This window comes from Silurus aristotelis (assembly GCF_946808225.1).
Source record: "Silurus aristotelis genome assembly, chromosome: 4".
Classification (NCBI taxonomy): Eukaryota; Metazoa; Chordata; class Actinopteri; order Siluriformes; family Siluridae; genus Silurus; species Silurus aristotelis.
Window position 1 is genome coordinate 1,674,828 of NC_139577.1, and position 20,538 is coordinate 1,695,365.

The window sequence follows — 20,538 nt, forward strand, 5'->3', positions numbered from 1 at the left end:
TATACAGTTTCGATGATCTGATCCAAATATGACCTCACGATGCAACACAGTGGATACCTGGAGCATGCAGAGCTGCCAGTAAAACTGAAATCATCACTGCCACACAGGTGAAAACTAAAGGCTCATCCTCTGTGAATTCTGACAGACTTTCATTGAATTGGCCTTATATCACTTGGAGCACATAAGGGAACTGGTGTAAAAAGCTAACAATGAGTTTAGTTATAGAGGGATTAAACCCCAAAGCCATGGTTTCCTTTAAAAAGTCACAATGCTGGAATCCAAATATTACAATCTGTGCCACTTTTGGAGATCACGGTTGAAGACCCTGACAGAAGAAGCGTTTTGGCGTATCTCACAGAAAGCAAATTAAAGTGGAATGCAGAATACTAATATGACTTTCTTTGCTACAAAAGCCCATTTCAGGGCAGGGCGAAAAAAACAGAATAGGAACCCTACTGCACCTATTTTCTAACCTTTTACTTTCCTCCAAGCAGGATGTCTACATTTCAGCCAAGTTGTCTTTGTAAAACATCGCCTTTTATCCACATTGGATGATTCTTTTCAACCTGTGCCAGTTTTCTGTTCCCGTTGGAAGAAACTATTCTGTAAAATGCACCATATTGTACATTATTTGTACAAAATAAGACTTGAAAAATGGCGAAATTTTTGCATCACTGTGTAGTATTGAAACAATTCAGGATAATATTTACTCATTGGCTACGATAACGCCAAGAAATCGACTTTTACAACCGTGATGAGCAGAGAAGAATCTCAGAACACAACACCCTGGTGTGGATTGGCTACCAAAGAAGAGGACAATGTCGGGCTCCGTTCCTGACAGCCAAAATCAAGAATGTGAAGCTACACTGGGCAGAGAAACTAAAACAGGACAATTAAAGATCGGAAGATGTGACACGGCATCTCAGATGTTCCTACTACATGATTAGTCGACTGGATACTTGAGTCACATTTATAACCAGCAATTTAACAATGTAATTAAATATGTGCGCACTTGAAATACGTTTAGGATTCGGCTTACCGGGGCGGCAGGAAAATGATCAGATAGTTCATACGGCTCTTCTGGAACCCACTGCCGATGCTCCAGACACCATAAGATCTATGAGAAAATATTTTTTTTATTGATTTTTAAATAAGTCCTAAATCTAAGACATTAAAAACATTACAAAATACTTTTGAAGTAACGTGCTCTCGAAACCACGTGTGGAAAATCTAAAGAAATATATGAATTACAATAATATAATCCAACTTGGGACCTTCTGTACAAGGGAGTGATTAGACTTCTGATTGGAACATCATGAGCTCAAATCTCAGCACCACTAAGATGCCACTAATGGGCCCCTGAGCAAGGCCCTTACCTGCTGTTAAATATTCAATACATTTTTATTTGTATAGCACTTTTAACATTGTCTCAAAGCAGCTTTACACAGATAATGCGGTGATAAAGGATGAATACGATGTTCTTTATAAGTGTAAGTTCGTCCCTAATAAGTGAGCCGCAACTGTGGTAAGGAAAAACTCCCTGAGACGGCATAAGGGAGAAACCTTAAGAGGAACCAGACTCAAGAGGAAACCCATCCTCATCTGGGTTGCACCGAATGTCCATTTATCACAGATAAACGATGTTGAGGTGCAGTGATGGTGATCAGATGAAAACTGTAGTCCTGAGTCAGTGTAGCAGACGAATGACAAATCCATCCTCAAAGCTCCTGTCTTACAGTGTAATGTCATGGATACGCAGGCCGTATATATAATAGATAATTGTAAAGATAATGGCTCAAAAATGTAAATTAATGTATTGTATATAACGCAGTCTCCGGGAAACAAAGTTCATCAGACAAACCCACCCATTCGAAGGAGAGAATCCAGCATCCTCGTGCGATACCCAGTAGGATATTAAGGGTACGTCGTGGACTCCCGGACACCACGTGTGTCGTACTCTCACACACCATGTCCACCACAGTGAAGCCACCCAGAGAGTTCACCACCTGTAAGACCGTCTGCTGTTTCCTAACAAAGAGACGTGACGCCTGTTGAATAGAACTCGCATTTGCATTTCATTCCTCTGGCAATGACTTCAATATTTAATTTATTACTCAGTTTTAATGTTACATGTGAGACAATTTATTTTCAAAGCTTGATCTGTTTTATACTCACTAATATTAATATAGCACTTCTGATGAATTTGTCACGAGATTTGTCAGATTTGACTTTTTCTTTTTTTTTTTTTTTACAATTAATCATAAGCAATAATAAATGAATAATAACATTGCAATAATACACAATGTTTTTAATATCATGTGACAGGTCAAAAGCAAACCAAATATACTTACTCGGTTGGCATGCTGGTCATAACTAACGTTCTATTCTTCTGAAAGGGAAAAACACAACAACAACAACAACAACAACATATTAGGGTCAACCAGAAAGAGCATGAAATATAAAGATTTGTCCATATAAGTAATATAATAATGAGCTCTATTTCTGATTAGGGATGTACTGGAAGGCGATACGGTAAACAACATAGCAGATCTCACACACACACTTGCATGAGAAACACATGCCGGATGTGTCTGCGAATTTGGTGAGAGGAGAGGAAACACAAGTCCAAGGCCATGAAGAAAGGGGAAAAAGCAGTTAGCGTGTTGTTTAAGGGACGGCAGCGTGTCCCTCGGCTTCATCCGCCCCCCCTGTACTCTGGCCCCATGATGGCAGGTCCTCGGTGCAAGCATGAGCGAAAGGCATGCATGCAAACACACACACTCATACACGCCGCTTCCTCTCTGCTCCCACCACAGGAAGTTGGGGGTTCAGCTCCATCAGCACACAGAGAAGCCAAAACATTTCCATAATACATAACATGTTTATAGATATGGTTATTGACAACTGTGCAGCCAGGTGCGTAGACGTGCTTCCTGGTCTTGGATGTGCTCGTGGCTGAACGCACTGCACACAAAACATGACTTTAGCAATTTTGCTAACTGAGGAACATAGTTTGGAAATTAAATACCCCCAAGTTAATTTATAAACCAGGCATAAAGTCCATGGATTAACCATAAATTCTGTGTTAAACAACTCTGGATTAGAAAAGAAAGCTCTTTGATTTAAAGCCGACATTCTTTTGTACGCCTTTTTTTTTCCATCCCATTCTTCAGTCATCATTCGACCCAGAGAGACTCCTCTAACAAAAAGCGCACTGCGAGTTATTGAATGTTGGTACATTGTTCGACTTGTAGTGATGTGACTAAGCACTCTTTTTTTCACTCCTGGGTCAATGCCTATAAGATCACCGGCATTCAGCAAGGGGAGGTTTTCTTCACACTGAAATAATCTTTTCCTTTCTTTTTCCTTCATGGATGCTGAGTCGAACAAGAGCGCTTCAACAAGCAATAAGTGTTGTTAAAAAATCACGTTCAGCTACAATCATAATCCGTTCCACTATCACCACTGATGCTTGACAACAACACTGGAACAATATGCGCTGAATGAATAAGGAATAAAACAAAATGACGGCGAATTTACTGTTTAACTTTGACACTGTGGAACAGACTGGAGACAAGTTTGCTCCTGTTATCTCTTGCGTTAAAGCAGGTATATAAACATTCGTTCCTTTACAGGCTTGAAAAGATTTACTGACCATGACCGACCTGAAGACTCTCCCATGGCAGAAAGTGTAACGATGGTTATAAAGCCCAGACGCCACCAGACTCTTTGTCTGGCAGACAAAAGTAGGTCAAATACAGGTAGTCCCTGACTTACAATGACACTATCACAACTTGAAAATATCGTAAGTCGTGACATGACCTAATCTACCCAGGAGTGGTGATCAGTATGGGGTTAATAATTGAACAAATTACAGTACAGAATCTAGCAAAACAGAGCAATTAACACTACTGTACTGTATAAACTTTACACAATATATGCAAAAGGTGGAAAGTAATAAATTTAATATATTAATTTATATTAGTCTGAAAGCGAAATGCCGTCGAATCCGCTGTCTGAATTATGAATCTGTGATTTTTTTCATTATCATGAATGACATTATAACAGATTTTTTTTTTTTTGTGCAAAAGTGCATAACTCACATTAAACTCAAGTCTGTATTTAAGTCAAATTTCATTAAAGTAACAGTACTTTTACTGTGCCCCAAAATATCACACGAAAATGTTTCTTCGTATCGCTAACGTCAGCGAACAAAGTAAAAGTCGAACCATTGAAACACATTTTTTTAACTAATTTTATTTAGCTGGTTATGGAGATTTTTGACCATACTGTAAGTGAATTTACTGTTACTATAGAAACGATACAGCGTTAGAACAAACCTATAGATTAAATTATAATCAGTCAAATACACGTGTTATAATAAAATTAACGAACATGAGATTTTATCCTGTTTGGGCACTATATTTACTTCAAATGCATGTTCTTAAATCAAGAACCGCAATGATTTTCAGTCAACGCTTGTTAAGACAGCACGCTTGCTTTATGTCGATTGCCAAAAATGAGTGTTCTTAACGTTCGGCGTGGAAAAAAAAGAAAAAAAGAAAAAAAGAAAAAAAACATTCCTGTGTGTGTACAGAATCGCTTTTACGATGTTTGATATATAGCCTATTACTTGAGATGTTTTTCCAGCAGGAGATGCATCTGACACCAGCATTACAATGCAAAGGAGCATGAACCCAAGCACTGGTGTGAACTGCTCTAAAAGCGTGTTTCCAATACGCCCAAGCACAAATGAAGGAAATACTTTTGGGTATGACACAGCGAACATGGTGGCCAGTTCATGCACTCTAATATGATTGAGGCCTCTATTCACAGTAAAGGGGCACTCAAACTCCATATGTTACACAGGGAGCAGACCCAAGCTATATAAATCTTTTTTTTTTTTAACTATCAAGCCAATTGTCTCATTTCAAACCCCCCCCCCCCTCCCCTCCCTGCCCTTACTGCAAATCTAATGATTTCATGCTTGGTCTTGGTGTCCTCTCTGATTTAACTTTATACTTCTTGTTAGTTTTTGACACCACAAGTCATATCGCGCTCGTCATAGACGGGGTTCAATTCCTCCACCGCTTTAATGAGTTACTGACTCAGACATGAGATCATACGATAGTTGTCAAGATGATCCGGATTGCAAGCACCTGCGCTGTATCGTTCACAGAACGGTCTGAAAATCCAACCACAAATCTCTTTACCAAGACGAAAAAGGGTGGAATATCGGAACACTAGAAACTAAGAACAATCTTGATTATTGAATCAAACCCATGTTTTTATTATAAGCAATAGTCTAGAAACAAAGCACGATACTACTGTTATGCCAACGTGACCACTGCTTTTTCTTATTCCTGGATAGAACAAAAACAACAAGAAGTTCCCTTATACTGGTAAAGTAGTAGCTGAGTTGTTAAGGCTCTGGATAACTGATAGGAAGTTCTGGAGTTCAAGCCCATGTGCTGCCACTCTTGGGCCCTTAAACAAGGCCCTTAACCCTCTGTGATCCAAGGGCGCGGTATCATGGCCAACCATGCACTTTAATTTCACTGTGTTGTAATGTACACGACTAGCAAAAAAAAAAAACCTGAGAAATAAATAGGCAAATCAATACGGTTTATTCTTTAATTGATCAGCAAAACAGCAATGAGTACGAACATTACGATTTAGATAGTATTCACCCCTAACTAGGGAGGGGGTAACACAACCATGACTTTTCCTAAAAAGCAAAAAAATGAAGATGCTGGGACAATTCTGGTTTGAAAAGTCAGAATCTGAACGCTCTATCCTAGGCCACAAAGCACTTGGCAGAAATCCAATTCCATCAAGACACCATGTCTAGAGAGAAATTTGGAGATGGTAGCTGGTAGCATTATAATTTTGAATGATGTTTTTAAACATGAACAGGAAACTGGCTACTAATCTAGTCAGCTTCTGACAATTCTAAATATATAGCCAGAAAATTTTTCAGAACATATCAGAATTTTTCAGGGCTCATATCTCAATCGGAGACAAAGCTTTAAAAAAAAAAAATATATAGCCTTATAGACCTGATACAGCTTGAGCAATTGTGAAAAAATGGGCATGCTGAATGTTTCATCATCATTCAAGTCATTATTGCTAAATCGTAAAATGCATGACTTTTTATTATTTATTATAATTTTTTAGAATTAATCCTAGTGAACCTGATCTTCTTGAGAAGAATGTAGATAAAGGCATTTCTGTGCCTTTTGCCAATTAATAATAACCTTCATTTGTATCCCTCCTCTGCAAGATCCGATGTATGAGCCTTGTGTGTCATATTTAATGAACCTCTTGCGAGCTCGAGCGTCCCAGAAGAGAGGATTCATTCTCCGAAGAACAAATTTCAACGCTTGTATCGCTTATCGCACCCGACATCGGGCTCCGGCATGAGGTCACCCAGTCCGTCGCTTTGATCATGGCTGATACAAGCCAACAAAATACCTGCTTGCGCACTCTATTTAACGCTAGTCTTCATGGAGGTGACGTCAAGCAGCCATATCTCAAAACTTCCACACAATGGAACCCCCTGGGACAATCAAGCTCCCTCACCTGTTTTAGGACATGAATGAATGTGTTCTCGGACACAGGTCACATATTGGTAAAATCAAATAAAGATCACGGAGATGAAAGCCTCCTGGTGCCACTCTGGCAAACAAGAGAAAGTTTCGTCAAGGCTGAAGGAGCGCCAAAGGAGGACTCAAAACAGGTGCAACGTCCCAGAAGCAAAGACAACACACACAGGAAATAAAGAATGCGACAAAAGAGCAAGGCACAATAACAGCTTCTTCAAAGTAAATTTTTGAACCGTGCTGCAATGTTCTATAGAGACGGAAGGGCAGAGTTTAAAGCACTCGTGAGAAGTTGACATGAAGTAACCCGTATTCGAACTCGTTCTTTAATTAGGAATATATGCGTGCATATATTTTCCCAATTAAAAATTCAGAAAACAGGAGGTAACAAAGCACGTGTTCATAATCTCTCATTCACGTGATTACAATAACCAACAAAATGCAGAAATGTAACCTCCCTCCCTGTCTGCTGAAGATAAACCACCCTTTTATTGTCCATTGCTTAGATAAGGCCATGTTAAACAATTTGTGAACAATTCTGTGCATGCACGAATGGAAAGGTGAATGAATAAAAGGGAAACTATGCTACGGTACAGAACCCGACTTACTTTACCTTCATGTACTTATCCATTTTCACAGTCCTTTTTGTGCTCATGTCGCTACACAATTCAGTACATCTGTCAGTGAGCCCATCTGAAGTGCTTTTACTGTTTGTGCCTACAAAATGAAAAATACGCAAAACAAGATAAAAAAAAAAGAAAAAAAAAGTTTGAGACTGGAGCAGCACATCACAGGTGCATCTGTGCAGTTGAGCGCTTCCTAAAAAGCGCTCGCAAACAACGTCAGGCTTTCAAAGTGATTTAGAAGACACATGAATAATCAGTTTTTTTATTAGGAACTAGTCATTAAGCTAAGCAACGTACAAAAGTGCTGATCAGCGTGCGCTAAATGAGATTGTTTTTCGCAACAAAAAGAAAAACAATAATACAAACTGTCAGGATCTGATCAATAATTAAGAAATTCTTGAATATTTGATAATACTAGGATCGCTTCTTACATTCTTGACTGTCATAAGTTTTATTACTTTAAGTTCAGGGATGATTGGATATTTTTATATCATCCTTACTTTCCAAAAGAGAAACGGAGCTCTGCTTGGTTCTCCTCCTCAGTTTCTTTGCAGCAGGCTCTTCTTCCGGTTTCTCTAAAGTGGACGCTTTAGGACCTGTCAGAGATGAAGTCATACATGAACCCATCAGCTCTTCCTCTGGTGGGCCTGATGCATCCATTAAAGCTCCATGATTGTTTAAGGTTTTCGATTTTCTGTTCCTGCTGCAGTTTTCTTGAGAATGGCTCGTGCGCCTGTTTCTGATCAGAGGCTCCAGGTCGAAAGAAGGTAAACGCTCTGCTTCAGAAAGCGTATGCGTGACCGGGACCTTCCGTTTGGGTGCGTCGTTGGTTGAAGTGAAGTAGTCCTCAAACACGCTGTCGTCGTGGTGGTTATCATTATGAGTGACGCCAGAACCGGACAACTTGGCTGGCTTTTTTTTATTTTGCACCTTCTGAACATCGCTTCGAGGTGAAGGAATACGTTTCAGCATGCGCGTTGAGTCGCAATCATCCAGATCAACGTTAGTCTTTATTTCTTTTGTGCTTCGTGGAATTGGGCATACTTCAGGTTCCACAACGCTAAAAGATCTTTTCTTATCGCATGGTTTTTCTGCTGCTCCAACTTTAGACTCGGATAACAGAGGTGAAGCTGATTTATTTGATACTGCATGCACATAATAATCTAAAGAAGGCTGTTTCGTCGCTCCGGAACAGGCTCTGCTTCGCCTTTTATTTTGTGGCAAGGAGACTTCTCTGACACCTGAAGACTCGAACGTCACCCCAACATCTAAGTGAGGAGGTGACTTTTCAACACGCCTATTAGATGCCTTTTTTGTCGATAGTTTTTTGCTGTGTTCTTTCACTCCTTTCTCGCTGCTGGAGGCATAGCTGATGCGTGACAAACAATTTGAAGACTCCTCTTCTTCATCTACGTGAAATCAAAATCACTCGAATCAAATCTTTTCTTTTTGATGAACGAAATTATTGATTTATACGTAATTATATTACATAAATACACTATATGGACAAAAGTATTGGGACACCTGACCTTTCCAGCCATATGTGGTTCTTCCCCAAACTGTAACCACAAAGTTGGAGGCACCTACACTTCGTTTGAACTAGAAGACCCAAACCTGATCCAGCATGACAATGACTCTGTGTACAAAGTCAGCTCCATGAGGATATGCTTGACATGGTTTGGAGTGCAACTTTAACCATATTGAACACCTATGGTATGAACGTGACTTTATCCACACCCTTGTGTCTGATGAACACGCCAAAATCTAGTGGAACACCTTCCCAGAAGAGTTGAGGGAATTACAAGGGATAAATTGACCAGGTGTCTGCAAACTTTTGGCAATACAGTGTAGGATTATTGTCTCGTCATTTCATACTCATGCCATTAAATGATGGTGTCAGTTAATAAAAAAAAAGATATATGGTCTCACCCAGTAGCAGCTTATTTAAGTCAGTCGGCGTGTTCCCAAGAGACGGCCTTGTGGAGTCGTCCATTGGCGAGCCCTGAATTTGGGAAGCTGATTCACAGAAACAACAACAAAAAAAAAAGCTGTATGGTAAATCTAACAAAATTGATTCTACAACCAAAAACTTTATTAAAATATACATGAAATGCTTGAACATAAAACAACTGAAAGGGGGAAGAATTATGCAGATGTACCAGTTGGTGAAAGATTCTCTCTCTGTGCTTTCATTTCCTTCAGCCGCTGAGCCATGGTGTCAGCTCTTCTAGAAGAGGGACTGTACACTATTCCGTTCTCCTCATCAATAATGAACGGAGATGTGTCTGTATCTGTAACTGTACAAACATCAAACAAACGTGTCATGCCACCACCAGGAATACGTCTAGACAAACGGTTTGAATGCAATCCTTCCTCACACACAGTGGTTTAGAATTGAAGCGAACACAGAGCTTATACACTGGTCAAAAAAATCCTAATGTGACATTCATGTGCCATCCAGATGAAGACGGGTTTCTTTAAGAGTCTGTTTTCTTCCTCAGGGAGTTTCATCATAAGCTCACTCGTTAAGGATAAACGTATAATTATATGGAATGAACATATACATTCTCTTATGACCACTTTATCTGAGTAAAGCTGCTGTAAGACAATTTCCATTGTTAGAAGTGAGATACAAATAAAAGTGAATTGGAGTGAAATTGAAAAAGGGGCGGGGCTTCAACTGGGTATTCAAACTTGTCAATCATTTCAGACTCCTATGCCGATAAAGAGATTCAAAGGATCCCAGGGGTTGTAAAGAGAAGAAAAAGACACCAAGAATAAAAGTTTCTTGCCTACGGGAGAAGATCGGACAAGTTCTCCCATCATTTTGTCCAGCTTTCTTTTCAAGCGCTTGGGAGTGCTTAGAGGAACGTCCCTGGGTTGCATGCACCGGTGCTACAAAAGAAAACAAGTTATTTATTACTTACAAATTTCTCTACTCAAATCTGCTCTACAAATAAATATATGGCAAAAGAGAGGAAAATGGCTGAACCAATCAGCTCACTTGTCTCTTCTTCAAGCGACAAAGCTGCGACTCGTCGTTGTGAGCAGGATAAAGGTCTTCGTCGGCATGTTCGCCGTTTTCTTTGCACCTGTGCAGAACAGACATGGTGGTGGATTTAATGGCAGGAATGTTTAATTGTCGATATGTTCAATACCGGCATTCAGAAGAAACGCTAATACACCCAGAAGCATATCCATTATAAATTAGCCATCAATTAGCTGTCTAAAAAAGGGCTTCGAGAGTAAATGTGTGTGTGTGTGTGTGAAATATTTTAGTTAAATATCTAGTGTGCTTAACTTTTTTTTATTTTATTTTTTTTATTATTATTAAATGACTGAAAGTGTGTTGATGAATTACAGACTTAAATTATAGAAAAGAGATGCTTGGGGGAGACTATTAGCATCACACCAGTAATCAAATCTCTGCAGGAGCGTGTCTGAAGCAACGACTGATTGAATTAACACAGTCTAATGTCTGTTAATATGGGGGGGGGGATTTTACTTCATTATTTAATACAATCCTAATTTTTTGTGTCCAATTTTGAAACTTGAGGTTCGAGTGAATTTGGTGGCTGCACCTATTGCAAAGTCTGTTATTATAATAATAATAATACTAATAATCATAATAAATAATCATAAATTTGTTATTCAAAAAAAATTTGCATTAAAACAAACACCCACATCAGCTGCTGACTGTGAAATTATATATCAATATTTGTTCTATATTTCCCAGCGCAAAAAGTTGATCATTTTTATATTAAGCTTGTAATGTGTGAAACTGACTTATTAATATTTCTATTGTAAATGCAGCAAATAATAATCTAGCAGATATAAAGGTTTTGGCAGCAGTAAGGCCGGTTAGTTAAACAGAATCACTTTCGTCTGAATGTTCACACTTTTCCAAAATTTCCAGAACTTAAACTGCAGATAAGATTTATTTTTAGCTTACCTGGCCACCCAGTGGACGGACACGAGCTTCACACCCATTTTCCTTGCTTTATTCCATGTGGCTTGATGGCCTTGTTTAAACACCACATGAGTGACTTGTTTGTTGAGCGTTTTGCACACCTGATCGCAAGGCAAACATTTTTTTAATAATAATAATAAATCACATCAACGAACAACTTAGAAATGATAAATGTGCAAAATGTTTGGCAAGTTCCCTCACTTGAGCTCCCATATCTCGAAGCTGCTGAATAAAGGGATCTGAGTAATTCTCGGTCTTACTCGCGGACCACACGTCCACATACGCTACAACATCTGTATGATGGAAGAGGAAACAAACGAATAAACAAGCGCGCACACACACACACACACATACCAAATAACTTAATACGAATACTAATAAAGGAGACAGGAATGCGCTTTAATAATAGCCTTTGAGATATTAATAAACAACTATTTTAAAAAATAAATAAATAAGTACCTTTGAGTACAGCTGCAGGAATTTTTTTCGAAGCCATAACTGAATTCGAGAGACCACCTTCCCTGGAAGAAATATTCAGTTCAACCACACACAGAGTTTTTCTTCCACTGCCAGAACAGAGCTTGTAGCTCAGAAACAATCTTACACACAGTTCTCTCTTACAATTAGAAAATACAATAAGTACATCATATATTCTCCATGAGTACAGCCCCATAAGTTATTCACTTGGAATGGCTTGCCAAAAATCTTGAGGTGTTGAGTGCTTGTTGGCTGCTTTTCCTTCACTCACCGCTCCAACTCATTCCAAACCATCTCAACTGGATTCAGATCGGATAAGGAGGCCAGGTCATCTGATTCAGCACTACATCACTCACCTTCTTAAACAAATAATGTGATCTTACCTAAACGTATTGTCCTGTTGGAAAACAAATTATGGTTCCCACTTAATGCAAACCAGATGGGATGACATGTTACTGCTAAATGCTGTGGTAGACTTGCTGGATGAGTGTGCTCCTAATTTTCATGGTCAACAACACAAGCAAAGCACCTCCACACCATCACATCTTCTCCTGAATACTTTATAGTGCTTCAACCACACATTCAGCGACCACGTGGACATGGTGGTTAAAACCAAAAATATCAAATATGCATCAGTTTTCCACTGATCGAATATCCATTTTGTGTGTTTTTCAGCCCAAGTCTCTTCTGCTGGTTGTTCTTTCAAAGTAAGATGAGGACCTGACTCATTTAGACTCAGTGGATGTGGAAATATGTTTGCTACTTGAAGCTTTGATGTAAATTTCTGAGACTTGTTATTCTAATCAATTTATCCTCTGCAGCAGAGGTAGCTCTTAGTCTTCCAGTCCTGGGATAGTCCTCATGAGAGCCTGTTACATCATCGCGCTTGATGGTTTTTAAGACTTACGTTCTCAAGACTTTTGGGATTGATCGACCTACATTATTTAAACTAACGATGTCTTTGCTTAACTGAGTGTTTCTTGCCATAATATGGATTTGTACATGATTTGTAGAAGCACTAATAGGGCTATCGACTCTGTACTCACCCTTTCCTCTGCACAAGACAACTGATGGTCTACACACATTAAGAAAGCGAGATTCAGGTGACCACCTCGTGAATCTCCTTTTGAGTCTGGTTCCTCTCAAGGTTTCTTCCTCATAACATCTAAGGGAGTTTTTTCTTGCCACAGGCTTGCTCATCAGGGATAAATACACACCATTCACCTTGACTGTTGATTTCTGTAAAGCTGCTTTGAGACAATGTCTGTTGTGAAAAGCGCTATAGAAATAAACTTGACTTGAATGTGATGAGAGAATGCCATGAGTTTGTCATCAAAACTAAATATAAAACACATTCTGGGTTGCTTCACACTTTATTTTTGTTGTCTACATGATTCTATTTGTGTTCTTTTATAGCTTGGCGGTCTTCACTATTAATATACAATGTAGAAAAAACAGTAGAGAAAGATGTGTCCAAACTTTTGATTGTTACTGTGAATGTAAACAAGAAGTTAAAGATCAATGCTAAGCAAATGCACCACTTTCATGCTAGCTCTGGGTCTCTGATTAGCAGGATAAAACTGATTACACAGATTTGCAGCACGATTTCTAAAGATTATTGATTGTAAAATGTAAAACAAACCGATATTTATAACTACTTACTTATTTATTATTAGGTTATTCCAACTTACCAAAAAAATAAAAAATAAACACCGTTCGCTGGACTGCTGTCTAAATGGACCCAGTGAAGGAAGTCATGATTATCCGCTACTGTTACTATAACCGTTATAACTGTTTCTGGATCTTTTAAAATTCTTACTTTCCATATTTTGTTTTTACATTTTATTTATCCAGAGCACATTTTTTTTTTCTTCGCGGTTTGCATTTGCACCTCTTCTTCTTCAAAGAGGTGCAGTTCGGATACAGGGTTTATTACTGCCCCCTATTGGTGAGAGGTGGCTAACAAAAATCAATATGGGCAGACTGAACCAGGTCTAGTCACCGTCTAAAGCATTACTTCCTATATTTGTTTATTATTGTTTCATTACATGCAGGTATCCATAAAAAAATTGTTTTGATTTGTTTTGCATGCACAATAAATCCAAAAATATCTAAATACTCGTCCACAGGCATACACCTGTCTGGTTTCCGGCGTTCAGGGCTAGGACACGCCCACTTCACCTGAGGAGAACTTAATTACTTAATTAGCGGATTATTTGGTAGCAGGTGTGCGGGTGAAGGTGACAGCCCGAGTCCAGAACCATGTGCTTCACACTAACGCGAGGAAAAGGTAGGACAGGTTACAGTTTTGTTTCTAATAAAATTAATTTACCAAATTTAAGAATAATATTATATGAAAGCACCTGTTTATTTAGAATTGCTCGAGTTACCTCAGACAAACCAGTGGTGGAAAAAGGGGCTGATACCTGGGAATGAATTAGTTCGTGAAAGAAATAGATTTTCTTTTTAAAATAATGATTCTTTAACCTTAACTTGTGGAACATGATTAAAAAATATATATAATATAATCTGATATAATAAAAATTAACAAACTAAATGTATTCAACTGTGGAATTAGCAGAAGTTGCTAAGAAAGTCTGTGTGGAGGGTTGTATCTAAAAATATTTTCTAACGTTGTTTTACACATTGGGTGTCTGTGCTTGTGAAAAGTAAATATTTAAGTGAAATGAAGTAATTTTTTTACCTCAGCTCTAAAGTGTGAGGTGAAAAGAAGTCAAATTAAAAGAATGCTGTATTTAATGGCAATTTTATGCACACAGGACTGACGGCTGTCTGGAAAATGTAGTAAAATGTGCAGTTTGGCTGCCTGGGTCGATGCTGGGTCCATCCTGGATCCATCCTGGGTCCATCATCACACTCATCTGTCTAAGATTCTTGTGAAGGTGATCTTTCAAGAACAAGTGAATGAAGGTTTGTTGGACTTTAATGAAAATGATCATCATAAGCAGCAAGTGAGGCGATCAGGTTTTTTACCTGTAATACAAACAGGATTGAAGTGAAATGAAATACTGAACATTTTCTTTAATAGCTTCCCTACTGTTTGTCACGCAGAGACGTTGGTTACAAGATCTGTGTCTCAAGAACGAGGGGTGAATAATTGCAGGAGTTTTTTTCTTTGAAGCCAGACTATCGGCTTTTGGAATCGATCCAAAAGGTCAACTAAAATAGTAATTGTTCTTCAATAGATTCCCTCCTATTATTCGTACTATGCGATATATTTTCAGGGTAGTTCAGGAATACAGATTAGTGACAAAGTACTTGTACAGAAAGGCGTCCTAACTGAATTCTTGCATAGTTTTTGTTCCAGTCTTTAAATATTTGACTTATTTAAGTCATCCCATGTTGGTAAGTTAGGCACAGTTTTTTTTTTTTTTTTTTTTTTTTTTTTTTTTTAGGATTGAAAAATATTCTGAATTATGTTTCTAGTGTAACATTTAGCTATATTGGCCAGATGAGCAGGTGGAATAGTGGCCAAACAGGCAAAAGGACAAACCAAGCAAAAAAAAACCAAGGACAAAACAAAACAGGAAAACAATACATAAAGCAACAATCAGAAGTGCACCTAGGTGGGGAAAAAAACCCTCACAAAGTGTGTGTAGTGGAGTAGAATTTATTGTGATTCCAATGAGAAGCCTGCTGAGGTCCATACCTCTGCATTTGAGACTTTATTGAAAATCAGAGTAAAATTTACAGTATATCATAGGAAGGCGGCCCAGCATTGGTGTTAGAACCCTGTCTTTCCCAAAGAGCAAAACAGAAAAGAAAGACATGGATAGAGGGTGAGTTTCTAGGTGTGTTGTAGGGCATAGAATTTGGATTAGTGAATCCTAAACACAAGACATTGCATCGTAGGCAAAGATTATATTGATAACCAGATCATATCACTGGGCTGCAAATCGGGGGGGTCTTCATCTCTCCCATGACCACCTTCTCGATTTTGTAATGTCAAAATGTCTGTTGGAGGCTGCTGTTTTTTAAAAACCCAATGAACCAGGAGATAAGTGGTGCTATGAGTTATGGGATGAAGCAAGCCTCGTGATTTTGACAGTGGCTCAGGACTTTCCCCGGCTCCTGATTTTTTTTTTTTTCCCCTGAATCTGCCCATTGGACTATGGTTGATGTCTCCCCCACCCTGAGCTTCTCTCTGAAACTGTGCCACACTCTAATATTGAATTAAGGTCTGTAGTGCGTGACAGTGTCCCCCGAATTCCACAATGCTGAAAGATGCTCTCGAATGAACAGTTCTATTTCATCTGTCCTGACTGCCAGTGGTAGTGAATATCACTGTGCAACACTGTATGAGTGCAGACAGCCCAGTGCTTTTATTTGGCTGGGGCAGCCTGTAATGCTCAACAAATGCTACACCTGAATACCTTCTTATCTGTATGCGTGAGCATGTTGCCCTTCAAGAGGATTCACAAGGGCATTGTATGATGCAGTATTTGGTAGGATTACTGTCAAATGGTTGGTGATTAGCAAGGACTTGTTCTGTTCCACAGGAAGGCATTCACCTCTCTGTCCCTTCTCGGATGAATTTTTCTCTCGGTACTTTGAGCCATTGTCAGGTGACCCATGAGCTCGTGAATGCTTCTGGTGGTGTTGACGATATCTTGTCACACTGTGCTAGAGCATGCAACATTATGGCTGTATTATGTAAGTCCTAGGTTTGAAAATGCCTGGCCTGTCAGATTACACTGATTTTATAGAGCACTGTTTTTAATTTAAAGAAGAAATCGAGAAGAATGCATACGCAAGAAGAAAAAAAAAGGCAATCAGACCAGTGAAGAAAAAAAACTGATACCGTAGAGATTCAGAAAAAGTACCACATTTAAAAACCAAAGTAAATTGCATATATGTATATTGTACATACAGTTTGCTTGCACAATGCTTAGTTCATTCATTGGTGACCTTTGTTCATGTCGCAGTTGTGCCACACACACACACATGAGATCAAGATCCAGTCACGACCTTAAGCATTGGTAGTTGGATATGTTTATAATGGGAGAAAGTATTTATTTTATTTTTATTTTTTTTTATAAAATAAAGCCCTTTAAAAGATTACTATTTGTTTATTGGACATATAATCATCAATATTTTATAGAATCAGTGCAAAAAATATTTTTGAGATTTTTTTTCAGCATAAAGCAAGTCACAGGATACATTTATATAATTGTAATGTAATTGTCGTTCATGTATTTAATTCACAGAGCCAGACTTAATATTACATTGATGCTACTTGTGTCCTGTATTTAGCCCAATGCTCAGAAATTCAACAGGCAGAATATTAGATTAATTAAATAATTATAACACGTATGGAAGATGATTTGGAACCTTAATAATGATGTAATTATTTCACAGATTATACATGTTAAGGGCTGGACACTGTATCCTACACCAGTAGATGTCGCTGTTGCACTGCAAGCCTCATATGATGTTCTAGGTAGGTGTAGTATTGATCTAAACTTCATACAGATTGTGAAAACTATTGTATGGGTTTAAAATGTCGCCTTTTCTTGGGTTAAGCATGGATATTAGTTTTTTTTTTAAATCAGAAACATTCATGCTGACTGATCATATAAAAGAATCCTTTTTGTAACACCTGAGTGTGTATAACTAGCTATGAAAAAGAAAAACAGTGATTTCATGATTAAATAGTATTGCTATTGTTTTGATTGTAGTCCAATAATGAATGCATGTCTGCAAACAGTTGACATAAACGTATTAAAAAACACAAAATCCTTTAGATGAATAGAATATAAATCACTGCATTCACCAGATAATTTGAGTAAATATGAAGCATCAGAAGAATGCACAGAGCCTGAATGAAAACAAGCCGAGCTGAAAGTAACGGGAAACAACAAGTGAGCAGGAAAACAACAATATTACAGAAGTAATCAGTCGCCCACTCGGTTTCGGCTTTCATATTCACTTGCGCGCTGGAACAATGCAGCATGCCATGATATGAAGGAGAAAAATATCAAGGGAGAGGCCTTCATCATTTCCCATGGAATTCACGATGCTTTGATTATTGATGCCTTTGATTTTAGTGCAAAAAGAAAACAAAGAGTCTTAAAGAGCTGGCAGACGCTACCCTGCCTATGTTAACATGCGCAGGGATCTATCTGTAATCCAATAAAGCTGGTCAGAACATTTGCTTCAACTATAAAAGTGAGCCCCGAAGCTCTGAGATGCCTTTACACAATAGTACTTATGTGCACGGAACGAGGATCTGACCGACCACCATCATTTTCACTGGTGTGTTATTGTCCCCTCACTACTACAGTTATTATAAAGGAGGTGGGGGGCGGCTTAATGTGTGACTGAACAGTGAACAAAGCAACTTGTGAAAGCTCTCACCATCAGCCCCAAGCACTCCTGCACAGCTGTGAAACAACCTGTATTTGTGGAATTGCCACTTTGTCATTGTTTGTGAGGAGTGCAAGGAGAGGACTAGCGTTTCAAAAGTGACCTGCTCTTGCTTTTTGTTGTAGAGAAGCACTGATGGAAAGAGGTAAAAGAACGAACACACTTTTCTAAGTCGCAATCGGTTATAGGGCATCTACTAATATTTAACTGATTATGCCTAATTACAAATTTTTTTTTTCCAGCTGCAACCTTAATAATAGGTTTATGTAAGAGAATGTGCTGGTTTTAATGTACTATTATTATAGGTAGACCGATGGTTTTACCGGGTTGCGTCGTACAGCACCAGAGTGACCTCTAGAGGCCAATCACTGACACCACATGTGCTGTTTATTTATTTTTTATACATTTTGGATCTAAATGTTTTTTATTTATTAAAAAAGTTACTTTTTTGTTTCCGTTTAAATTCGTTTGTTATTTTCTTTATTATTTATTAATATAATTAATATACATTGGTTTTTTTTGTTTTTTTTAAACACAATTTCATGATTCAGTACTGTTTTTTTTTTTTTTTTTTTTTTTTTTCATTTCGTAATCAAGTTTAGTACTATTTTACATGGAGTGTTAAGTTTGTCGATTAATCGGTTATCCGCAAGTACGATCCAACCGTCAGTGAATGTAACTCCACTCCACGTGCGGTATTAGTACTGCTACATGTATGAAAATACATAAATAAGCTTTATTATGTAATAATACGTACATATTTTATTAATAAATTCCTTGCAGTTGAGGTGAATTCAGTATTTTGGATGGATGGCTCTTGTTCTGCACCTCAAATAGCTCATTTTGTGTGAAAATGAGCTGATCAGGTGGCATGTTGGCATTCAGCGTGAGGCTCTATATAAACCAGACGTGCAGGTGCTTCACAATTAATTCTGACCTACAGCTCCAAACCCTCCAACATGAATCAGCCAGAAAGAAACTGCATGCATGATCCTTTTAAGACTTGTTTCTAACATTTTATAGTAGCCTCAAATACTCGCTTGGTATTTTTTCAAGAGTTGGATGAAGGATTGCCGAAGTAGACACCGGAGCAGGAGGGTTATACCCAGCCTGAGCAGCAGATGATCTTTTTTTTTTTCTTTTTTCTTTTGAGCTCAGACCCCATGTGTAGTCCCTGTGCAGCTGTCCAGAATTTTTTTCACTGAATATGCATGCCAATTAATTATTGATATGCTGGACCACTGACTGTCCAAGCTTCTGACTTAATGAAGGGGAAGGGAGGAGGACACCACAAGTCACACCACACCATCAACTCGCACTTTGGTTCCTCACATGTGAAGATAAATCCTTTCACCTTAAAGTATTATGGAGCTCAAAAAGACATGAAACAAATGTGATATTCCAGGAAATATTATTACACAATGAAATGAAGTGGTGATTTGTCATGTTTGGCAAAAGCATGTACAGATCCCATCATAAAAAAATGCACAAATCTTGGCAAGGGATTTCTTCAGATATCTTAATGTGCATTATTCAGAAACATCTCAATTTAAGTATAAATGTGGTTCACACACTTTTTCTTGCATGCTAACATTTTTGTGTGTTTGTGTTATGTGAAAAAATGCCAGTCCAGACTCGAGGTTGCTTGTGAAGGCACACTGGTTGTGAGCAGCTGTATGAATTATGAGACAGGTTTCTAGTCTAAAGATCAAAACACAGTCTGGTACACTCTGGTTCTTTCCTCAGTTTCCTCAGCGTTTGCTTCGAATTAAAACACGCGTGATGCTGTGTACTCTTCTTTTGAACATTAGAACACACTATTCTTTTATCTATTCGTAATATATGACATGTCACCTGCATGTATGCCAGCAGATGGAGAGATGGATGAAAAGATGGATAAATAGATGTACAGATGGATGCCTGGACGGACAGTTATCTTTAAAAATGGATAGGTAGATTGATGGATGGATGAAACGATATAGACAGACGGAGAAACGGAAAGATAGATTATGTCTGTTTTTTTATTGATGTCTGTCTTGTCAGCTTTATGTCTGTGTCTCGAAAAGGATGAAGGGACGGATATACAGGGACAGACAGCCACATTTATAGAAGCAGATGGACAGATAGATTTGATTGGAAACTTTTTTTTATTTATTTTGATGTGTCTTTTATTTGTATGTTTGTACCATGGGTAATGGATGGATGGGTGGATGCATGGAAGAGTGTACATGAGTAGCCTTTTATGTCTTCATGGATAGATGGATGAATGTGTAGACAGAGGTTGACTGATATCTATAAGGCTAGAAGAGGTGGGCAAATAGCTGTCTGTACAGATTGATCTATTCGATATACAATGTCATTGAACTAAAGATGGATGGATGGATAGATGGATAAACAAACAGACAGGGAAGGATGTGCAGACAGATGGACTAAATTTTTACAGATGATAAAGAGGCTGGGCAGACAAACATATGTG

The 20,538-nt window shown here is 38.3% G+C and overlaps 2 protein-coding genes across 10 annotated transcripts in view; one reads left to right on the forward strand and one right to left on the reverse strand.

The window, feature by feature from the left end:
• mcph1 (microcephalin 1) overlaps positions 1-13,829 on the reverse strand; it is a 28,019-nt gene extending 14,190 nt beyond the window's left edge. The window contains exons 1-13 of one of the 3 annotated variants that reach the window (XM_083539195.1): positions 13,367-13,829; positions 11,658-11,719; positions 11,400-11,491; positions 11,181-11,299; positions 10,233-10,320; positions 10,021-10,123; positions 9,388-9,525; positions 9,158-9,244; positions 7,729-8,637; positions 7,216-7,319; positions 2,352-2,389; positions 1,866-2,028; positions 1,040-1,117 (exon numbers count right to left, since the gene is read on the reverse strand). In XM_083539195.1, the coding sequence (XP_083395321.1) occupies positions 1,040-1,117; positions 1,866-2,028; positions 2,352-2,389; positions 7,216-7,319; positions 7,729-8,637; positions 9,158-9,244; positions 9,388-9,525; positions 10,021-10,123; positions 10,233-10,320; positions 11,181-11,299; positions 11,400-11,491; positions 11,658-11,694 (1,956 nt within the window). In that variant the 5' untranslated portion in view covers positions 11,695-11,719; positions 13,367-13,829. Of the gene's footprint in view, positions 1-1,039; positions 1,118-1,865; positions 2,029-2,351; positions 2,390-7,215; positions 7,320-7,728; positions 8,638-9,157; positions 9,245-9,387; positions 9,526-10,020; positions 10,124-10,232; positions 10,321-11,180; positions 11,300-11,399; positions 11,492-11,657 lie in introns of all 3 variants that reach the window. The other 2 variants (XM_083539194.1, XM_083539193.1) reach the window with 2 other exon arrangements.
• Positions 13,830-13,850: 21 nt separating this feature from the next.
• Positions 13,851-20,538, forward strand: part of LOC310724820 (CUB and sushi domain-containing protein 1) — a 368,464-nt gene continuing 361,776 nt past the window's right edge. For 3 of the 7 annotated variants that reach the window (XM_083539178.1, XM_083539179.1, XM_083539174.1), the window contains exons 1-2: positions 13,880-13,965; positions 17,055-17,136. Coding sequence is in view for 1 of the 7 variants with exons in the window: in XM_083539181.1 (XP_083395307.1) it covers positions 13,938-13,965 (28 nt within the window). In the remaining 6 variants the exon portion in view is untranslated. Of the gene's footprint in view, positions 13,966-14,455; positions 14,579-17,054; positions 17,137-20,538 lie in introns of all 7 variants that reach the window. The other 4 variants (XM_083539177.1, XM_083539173.1, XM_083539182.1 and 1 more) reach the window with 3 other exon arrangements.